General features: G+C 45.0%; 1 protein-coding gene across 1 annotated transcript; it reads left to right on the top strand.

Moving 5' to 3' along the window:
- The first annotated feature begins 1903 nt into the window (after positions 1–1903).
- LOC117250115 (ras-related protein ralB-B-like) lies at positions 1904–9260 on the top strand. The gene is made up of 5 exons (XM_033616130.2): positions 1904–2051; positions 4342–4501; positions 4581–4789; positions 6077–6251; positions 6646–9260. Exons 2-5 carry the CDS (start codon positions 4388–4390, stop codon positions 6751–6753), a joined length of 606 nt encoding a protein of 201 aa, XP_033472021.2. The 5' UTR covers positions 1904–2051; positions 4342–4387; the 3' UTR covers positions 6754–9260.

Below are 9260 nucleotides of genomic sequence, written 5' to 3'. Positions count from 1 at the left end.
CAACCCCCCCCAAAAAAAAACAAAAACCGAAAGTCACCCCTCATCATCTGATAAATAAAGAACAGTCCCTTAATAAAAGCAAAAAAAAGTCCCACCGCAGCCACCTGCTTCTAATAAGTAAAGAACAGTCCCTAAATAAAAGCAAAAGAAAAACAACAAAAAACGAAGTCACACCCCAGCCACCCCTCATGCTCTAACTGATAAAGAACAGTCCCTAATTTTTTTTTAAGTTATGCCTCAGCCACTTCCCGTCCTGTGATCATTAAAGAACAGCCCCTAAATGAAAGAAAAAAATGTCCCACCGCAGCCACCTGCTTCTAATAAGTAAAGAACAGTCCCTAAACGAAAGCAACCCCCCTCAAAAAACAAAGTCACACCCCTCATGCTCTAACTGATAAAGAACAGTCCCTAAAAAACATTTTTAAGTCATGCCTCAACCAACCCCTGTCCTATGATCATTAAAGAACAGTCCCTAAATGGAAAAAAAGTCCCATTGCAGCCACCTGCTTCTAATAAGTAAAGAACAGTCCCTAAATAAAAGCAAAATACAAAACAAAAAGGAAGTCACACCCCAGCCACCCCCTTATGCTCTAACTGATAGAGAACAGTCCCTAAAAAACATTTTTTAAGTCATGCCTCAGCCACCCCTGTCCTATGATCATTAAAGAACAGTCCCTAAATGAAAGAAAAAAATGTCCCACCGCAGCCACCTGCTTCTAATAAGTAAAGAACAGTCCCTAAACGAAAGCAACCCCCCCCAAAAAAAACCGAAAGTCACCCCTCATCATCTGATAAATAAAGAACAGTCCCTTAATAAAAGCAAAAAAAGTCCCACCGCAGCCACCTGCTTCTAATAAGTAAAGAACAGTCCCTAAATAAAAGCAAAAAACCAACAAAAAAACGAAGTCACACCCCAGCCACCCCTCATGCTCTAATTGATAAAGAACAGTCCCTAAAAAAATTTTAAGTCATGCCTCAGCCACTCCCTGTCCTATGATCATTAAAGAACAGTCCCTAAATGAAAGAAACCCCCCCACAAAAAAAACCAAAAACCGAAAGTCACCCCTCATCATCTGATAAATAAAGAACAGTCCCTTAATAAAAGCAAAAAAAGTCCCACTGCAGCCACCTGCTTCTAATAAGTAAAGAACAGTCCCTAAATAAAAGCAAAAAACCAACAAAAAAACGAAGTCACACCCCAGCCACCCCTCATGCTCTAATTGATAAAGAACAGTCCCTAAAATTTTTTTAAGTCTTGCCTCAACCACCCCCTGTCCTATGATCATTAAAGAACAGTCCCTTAAAAGAAGCAAAAAAAAAAAAAAAAAAAGTTACACCCATCCACCCCTCATCATCTGACAAATAAAGAACAGTCCCTAAATAAAACAAAAGGCTAATGATTAACGAGTGCCTTCAGGGTAACATAACGGTCTTAAATATGTGGAAAAATTAAAAATAATGTGAACAACAATAAAACGAATGTATCAACTTGTCATATTAATTAAGTTAATTTTAAAAAATATATTTATTATTTTGAATATTAATAAGTTCTGTTTGTAAATAAAGAATTTCCCCAATTTAAAAAAAGCCTTTAAAGAAAACAAGGAATTCCGTGACGTCACTTCCTGTTACTGTTATCTGAGAGGAGGCAAAACGACAGAGGTCTCACTCGGTGTGTGTTTCCCGGGTTCATCAGTCCGTGAGCTGTGCGGAGAAGGGGCCGCATTTTACGTCACATCCTGCAGTCTGTGTGAGCTTTAATATCAATCATACAACACTAAAAGTTTCGTACGTGTTAAAGTTTTGTACGTGTTCTGTGGAGCGCGATAACTCAACGCGTCGCCTTGGTAACGGCTGTGCTAGCGGGCTATGCTAGCTCGTAGCTAGTTTTCCAGCCGCGGAGTGATTCCTCTTCAGGTGAGCAGACGATCTGTGTGTGTAGTCCGTGGGTGAGGTGGGGCAGAGAGTCTCCCGGTCAACTTGTTAAAAAGTTCACGGCGTGTCGGTTTATGGCGGAATTCTCCACGAGCGGCACTGAAACACGTTAGCGGGTGAGTTACGCGACTTTCCACGCGCTCTCGTAGCTAGCTTCGCGCTCTCCACGCGACGTTTTACAGTAGTTTCCAGTTGAATTCGCCCCGAGGGAGAGAAAGTGTTATCTGTCTCTGATGCTAGCTGTCAGCGACTGACGGGGCGGGCAGCCAATAGGAGGCGCGGCAGCGGAGCTGCAGCCAATGAGAGGCGGGCAGGGGGCGGGATGTTGTCCGAGCACAGCGGCTGTTGAGTGTCTTGTAGGAACTGGCCGCGAGCTGTCAGCTGGTTGCTCCACAGAGGAAGCTGCGGACTTATGGTTCCTCTTTCCCCGCTCGCTCTTCACTCTGCTGTCAGCCCTGTTGTTTTAAATAAAGCTGGGGTCGTTCAAACAGCCCGCCATCTTCCCTCAGACCCGGACTCATGCTGGCTCCGCTGCCCGCATGTTGGTGTCCTTGCAGGCTGCAGCCCGCACTCAGAGGTCACTGTCAGGTGTCACGTCCTCTCCTGCTCGGTGTTTACTGTGGCTCCTTATCGCAGGGCCCCTCATGTCATACTGGCTCTGTGTGTGTTATCATCGGACGGACACGAGCTCATGTCCCGCAGGACAAGTACTCAGACTACACTGTGGGAGTACTCCATTACAAGTTTGTGTGTCTGCAGATCTGTTTCATGTTTGAGTTTACAAATCTAGATTTGTATTTGTGTAAAATGTTCTGTCTGGTCCCTGCTGGTCCTTTCTGGTCTCTCCTGGTCCCTGCCTGTCTCTGTTTGTCCTTTCTGTTCTTTTCTGGTCCCTGCCTGTCTCTGTTTGTCCTTTCTGTTCTTTTCTGGTCCCTGCTGGTCTCTGTTTGTCGTTTCTGGTCTCTCCTGGTCCCTGCCTGTCTCCTCTGGTCCTTTCTGGTCTCTCTTGGTCCCTGCCTGTCTCCTCTGGTCCTTTCTGGTCTCTCTTGGTCCCTCTCTGTCTCCTCTGGTCCTGTCTGGTCTCTCCTGGACCCTGCCTGTCTCCTCTGGTCCTTTCTGGTCTCTCCTGGTCCCTGCCTGTCTCCTCTGGTCCTTTCTGGTCTCTCCTGGTCCCTGCCTGTCTCTGTTTGTCTTTTCTGGTCTTTCCTGGTCCCTGCCTGTCTCCTCTGGTCCTTTCTGGTCTCTCCTGGTCCTTTCTGGTCTCTCCTGGACCCTGCCTGTCTCCTCTGGTCCTTTCTGGTCTCTCCTGGTCCCTGCCTGTCTCCTCTGGTCCTTTCTGGTCTCTCCTGGTCCCTGCCTGTCTCTGTTTGTCTTTTCTGGTCTTTCCTGGTCCCTATCTGTCTCCTCTGGTCCTTTCTGGTCTCTCCTGGTCCCTGCCTGTCTCTGTTTGTCGTTTCTGGTCTCTCCTGGTCCCTGCCTGTCTCTTTTGGTCGTTTCTGGTCTCTCCTGGTCCCTGCCTGTGTCCTCTGGTCTTTTCTGGTCTTTCCTGGTTCTTTCTGGTCTCTCCTGGTCCCTGCCTGTCTCCTCTGGTCCTTTCTGGTCTCTCCTGGTCCCTGCCTGTCTCTGTTTGTCGTTTCTGGTCTCTCCTGGTCCCTGTCTGTCTCCTCTGGTCCTTTCTGGTCTCTCTTGGTCCCTGCCTGTCTCTGTTTGTCTTTTCTGGTCTCTCTTGGTCCCTCTCTGTCTCCTCTGGTCCTGTTTGGTCTCTCCTGGACCCTGCCTGTCTCCTCTGGTCCTTTCTGGTCTCTCCTGGTCCCTGCCTGTCTCTGTTTGTCTTTTCTGGTCTCTCTTGGTCCCTGCCTGTCTCTGTTTGTCTTTTCTGGTCTTTCCTGGTCCCTGCCTGTCTCCTCTGGTCCTTTCTGGTCTCTCCTGGTCCTTTCTGGTCTCTCCTGGACCCTGCCTGTCTCCTCTGGTCCTTTCTGGTCTCTCTTGGTCCCTGCCTGTCTCTTCTGGTCCTTTCTGGTTTCTCTTGGTCCCTGCCTGTCTCTGTTTGTCGTTTCTGGTCTCTCTTGGCCCCTGTCTGTCTCTTCTGGTACTTTCTGGTCTTTCCTGGTCCCTGCCTGTCTCTGTTTGTCGTTTCTGGTCTCTCCTGGTCCCTGCCTGTCTCCTCTGGTCATTTCTGGTCTCTGCTGGTCCCTGCCTGTCTCCTCTGGTCATTTCTGGTCTCTCCCGGTCCCTGTCTGTCTCTATTTGTCGTTTCTGGTCTCTGCTGGTCCCTGCCTGTCTCCTCTGGTCTCTCTTGGTCCCTGCCTGTCTCTCCTGGTCTCTGCTGGTCTCTGCTGGTCTACTGGTCTCTGTCTGTCCCTGCTGGTCTCACCTGCTCCCTGTTGGTCTTTGCTGTCCCCCCAGGAGTCAGGCGGAGCTGTGAGACGCTGGACTGAGACAGACCGGGGACATGGCGTCCGGTAAGAACAAGAACCAGACGTCTCTGGTCCTCCATAAGGTGATCATGGTGGGCAGCGGCGGCGTGGGGAAGTCAGCGCTTACCCTGCAGTTCATGTACGACGAGGTGAGACTCCCACACTACATTACCCATCAGCCCTCACTGCCTTTGCTTCCTGTGACATCATCAAATCCTCTGTCCCCAGTTCGTGGAGGACTACGAGCCCACCAAGGCCGACAGCTACAGGAAGAAGGTGGTCCTGGATGGCGAGGACGTTCAGATCGACATCCTGGACACGGCCGGGCAGGAGGACTACGCCGCCATCAGAGACAACTACTTCCGCAGCGGGGAAGGTTTCCTGTTGGTGTTCTCCATCACGGAGCACGAGTCCTTCACCGCCACGTCCGAGTTCAGGTCTGCCTCCATTTTGTTACGTGTCTGCGCCAGAGACGGCCATGTCAGGGCGCAGTGTGTGCTCAGGCTGTCTGTGCGCCACATTCTCGTGAACGTGATATCACATGAGTACGTGGAGGGAATTTCCTCAAATTCGGCACAAACGTCCACTTTGAGGCAAGGACAAACTGACAAGATTTTGGCGGTCATACGTCAAAGTTCAAGGTCACTGTGACCTTGTCTGCCACACAGTACCTCAAGAACACCAGTAGCGGTGACAGTAAAATTTCATGAAATTTGGCACAAATGTCCTCTTGGACTCGGTGATGAACGATTTAAAATTTGGTGGTCAAAGGTCAAGGTTTCTGTGACCTCACATCCATCTTGTTCTCATTAGTGCAATATCTCAAGAACGCTTTGAGGAATGTTTTCAAATTTGGCACAAAGGTTCACTTGGACACAACATTGAACTCATTAGAATTTGGTGGTCATAGGTCAAGGTCACTATGACCCTGTCTGTCACATTCTGGTGAATGTGATATCTCAACACCTTGAGGAATGTTTTCAAATTTGGCACAAACATCCACTTTGAGTCAAGGATGACCTGAGTAGAATTGGCTGTCAAAGGTCATCGTGACCTTGTGTCTGTCTCATACTCGAGAAGGTGACATCTCAAGATCACCTCAAGGGTGTTTCTTCAAATTTAGCACAAACGTCTATGTGGACACTAAGATGAACTGATCAGATTTTGGTCAAAGGTCACTGTGATCCCGCACGTTGCATTCTCATGAACACAATATCTCAAATACACCTTGAAATGTTTTCAGATTTGGCACAAAGGTTCACATAGACACATTGAACTCATTAGAATTTGGTGGTCATAGGTCAAGGTCACTATGACCCTGTCTGTCACATTCTGGTGAATGTGATATCTCAAGAACACCTAGAGGGATTTTTTTCAAATTTGGCACAAACGTCTATGTGGACACTAAGATGAACTGATCAGATTTTGGTGGTCAAAGGTTGCTGTGACCCCGCATGTTGCATTTTCATGAACACAATATCTCAAATACACCTTGAGGAAATGTTTTCAAATTTGGCACAAACGTCGATTTGGACCAGATGATGAACTGATTAGAATCTGGTGGTCAAAGGTCAAGGTCACTGTGACCTTACATCCATCTCATTCTCATGAACACGATCTCTCAAGAACACCTTGAGAAAATGTTTTCAAATTCGGCACAAACGTCCACTTGGACACAAAGATGACTCCCCTGTGTGTGTGTGTGTGTGTTACCTGTGCGTCAGGGAGCAGATCCTGCGGGTGAAGGAGGAGGAGGCCATCCCCCTGCTGCTGGTGGGGAACAAGTCGGACCTGGAGGAGCGGCGGCAGGTCTCTGCTGACGAGGCCACGGCCAAGGCCGGCGAGTGGGGGGTCCAGTACGTGGAGACCTCGGCCAAGACCAGAGCCAACGTGGACAAGGTACACAAGGACGTTTGTGCCATAAAATGACAGTAACATGGCGTCCAGATGTCTAAAGAAACTACAGGTGTTTAAAACTAATGTAGACAAATAGATGTCAGAATAAAATCAGCTGCTACATGAGACAAAAATAAGATTTAAAAATGACTGATTTTTACTTTCACATTTTCTTTTCCGAGGCTGCATTTACACCAAAATAATAATACTAATAATACTAATAATTATTATTTTTTAAAAAGCTGAATAAATTTTTGAAAGAAATAAAAACAGCCCAAAAAATTAATAATTGATTTAAATTAACTGAAGAAATTTGTTAAGAAAATAATAATAGAAATAAAAAAAGATAAAAACAGCCTCACCACCTGACGGCACCTCTTCCTGTCCTGTCCCGCAGGTGTTCTTCGACCTCATGAGGGAGGTCCGTAAGAAGAAGATGGCCGAGAGCAAAGACAAGAACGGGCCGAGCGGCAAGAAGAAGAAGAAGCACTGCCTCATCCTGTAACCTGCACCCTGAGGTGACACAGTGCCAAAACCAAAGAGAAACAGTCAGATGGACTCAAACAGGCAGCGATGGCGGCGATGGCGGCGGCAGGTCGCAGGTCAAACACTTGCTCCGTCAGCTGAGGAGGAAACACTCCTGATAATTTTCACACCTCACCTCCAGACGTGTCGGAGGAGTCTCACCTCCATTTATTCTTTATGTCCAAAGCTGTCGGTGTTTTTCTGCTTCCTCTTTATGTTACAGATTCTGCTCTGTGTGGCCAAAAGTATGTGGACACCTCACAGGGGAAATGTCATCCAGAACGTCCGGACACAGCAGTTTGTAAAACATGTTTATACCACAGATTATATCAGATTAAATAATTATCTTAATAAAAAATAATTATTTAATCTGATATAAATAAATAATAAATAATTATTTTAATAAAAAATAACTTCCCCAACGCCTTTTCCTGGCATTATCCCGGCAGGACACGTAGCGATGTCTCATTAAAAAACAACCGCTTTTTATGGCACTATCCTTGTGGGAAATGCAGCGCTGTCTTGCTAAAAAAAAAAAAAAAAAAAAAAAATCCGCTTTTTGAAACATTATCCTCATGAGAAATGCAGCAATGAACATCCTCTTTTTGTGGCATTATCCTGTCAGTAAACTCAGTGATCTCTGGATAAAAAAACTGCTTTTTGTGGCATTATCCTGGCATGAAATGCAGCGATGTATGGGTACAAAAAACAACCTCTTTTTGTGGCATTATCTTTGCAAGAAATGCAGCGATGTATGGGTAAAAAACAACCCCATTTTGTGGCATTACTCTCGCAAGAAATGCAGCGATGTATGGGTAAAAAAAAACAACCTCTTTTTGTGGCATTATCTTTGCAAGAAATGCAGCGATGTATGGGTAAAAAAAACAACCTCTTTTTGTGGCATTATCTTTGCAAGAAATGCAGCGATGTATGGGTAAAAAACAACCTCTTTTTGTGGCATTATCTTTGCAAGAAATGCAGCGATGTATGGGTAAAAAACAACCCCATTTTGTGGCATTATCCTTGCAGGAAATGCAGCGATGTATGGGTAAAAAAAACAACCTCTTTTTGTGGCATTATCCTCGCAAGAAATGCAGCGATGTATGGGTAAAAAAAACAACCTCTTTTTGTGGCATTATCCTCGCAAGAAATGCAGCGATGTATAGGTAAAAAAACCAACCTCTTTTTGTGGCATTATCCTCGCAGGAAATGCAGCGATGTATGGGTAAAAAAAACAACCTCTTTTTGTGGCATTATCCTCGCAAGAAATGCAGCGATGTATGGGTAAAAAAAACAACCTCTTTTTGTGGCATTATCCTCGCAGGAAATGCAGCGATGTATGGGTAAAAAAAAAAACCTCTTTTTGTGGCATTATCCTCGCAGGAAATGCAGCGATGTATGGGTAAAAAAAACAACCTCTTTTTGTGGCATTATCCTCGCAAGAAATGCAGCGATGTATGGGTAAAAAAAACAACCTTTCTTCGTTGCATTATCTTTGCCAGAAATGCACCAATGTTTGGATAAAAAACAACTGTTTTTCGTGGCATTACCCTTCCAGAAAAAAAGAGCATCATGTCTGTTTGTTTGAGGTCTGCAGTTCGGCAGGTGTCTCACCTGGGTGTCCACATACTTCCGGCCACATATTGTACACGTTTCCTTTCCTCTCCTGTGTTGTTGTGACTGCTGTGACGATCTTGTGCCTGTAATCACAGACGGACGGACTGTACCTTTAAGTGTCCTCCAGTCGTCCGTCTGTCCTTCAGTCTGTTTCTGAGTCTTCTCACACATTCCTCGTGTTTCACTTCCTCACACTCCTTTTTGTACGAAGCTTTGTCTTCACTCCCCGAGCTAATCTATAATTTATAATCACATTTATTAAAAGGGAATGTATTTATGACGTCTGTGGTTTGAAGGGACTTTAAACGTGTTGGTGGCGTCGTCGACTCAAAGTCAAACTCATAACGATTTGATAATCAAAGAGAGGGCTGATCGCTGAGGCTCGATTGTGACGATCAGACGGGTTTTTTCTTTATGTAAACATATTTCTGCACCATTGTTCTGCATTTAAGCACCAGTATAAATCATATAACACAAGTTAAAAGTAAAGTTATTTGCCAAATAAACATTATAAAGGAAAGAAGGGAAATATTTTATTTACTGCTCTGTAGTTTCTGTGAAGAAAAATGTAACTTGGTACTTCACCTCCTGGAGTCGTTTTAGTAGCTGAACATGCAAAGATGAGACATTTGTCTTCCAAGAATTCAACATATATAAAAAATAAAGCTTCAAAAAAATAAATGAATATTGAATATTGGGTGTAAATTGAGTTTTTCTTTTAGAGAAATTCCCAAAAAAGGTGCCAGATTACATGTTTCTGTCAAGGAAATAAAAATAAAATCACAAAACAAAGTAGTTCAATGCATAATTATGTTCTTATTGTTTGTCTTTAGTGTTCAGTTATCTGTTTGAATTAAATTCAGTCAAAAA

Source organism: Epinephelus lanceolatus, chromosome 24 (assembly GCF_041903045.1).
Source record: "Epinephelus lanceolatus isolate andai-2023 chromosome 24, ASM4190304v1, whole genome shotgun sequence".
Taxonomy (NCBI): Eukaryota; Metazoa; Chordata; class Actinopteri; order Perciformes; family Serranidae; genus Epinephelus; species Epinephelus lanceolatus.
Note: the sequence above shows the minus strand (reverse complement) of the source record. Positions and strands in the feature narration are given on the sequence as shown.

Bases quoted from the DNA above. Each gene is read 5' to 3' on its own strand.
- LOC117250115 (XM_033616130.2), top strand. From the start codon at position 4,388: ATGGCGTCCGGTAAGAACAAGAACCAGACGTCTCTGGTCCTCCATAAG. The intron at 4,502-4,580 runs GTGAGACTCCCA...CTCTGTCCCCAG, and splicing joins TGCAGTTCATGTACGACGAG to TTCGTGGAGGACTACGAGCC. The intron at 6,252-6,645 runs GTACACAAGGAC...CCTGTCCCGCAG, and splicing joins CCAGAGCCAACGTGGACAAG to GTGTTCTTCGACCTCATGAG.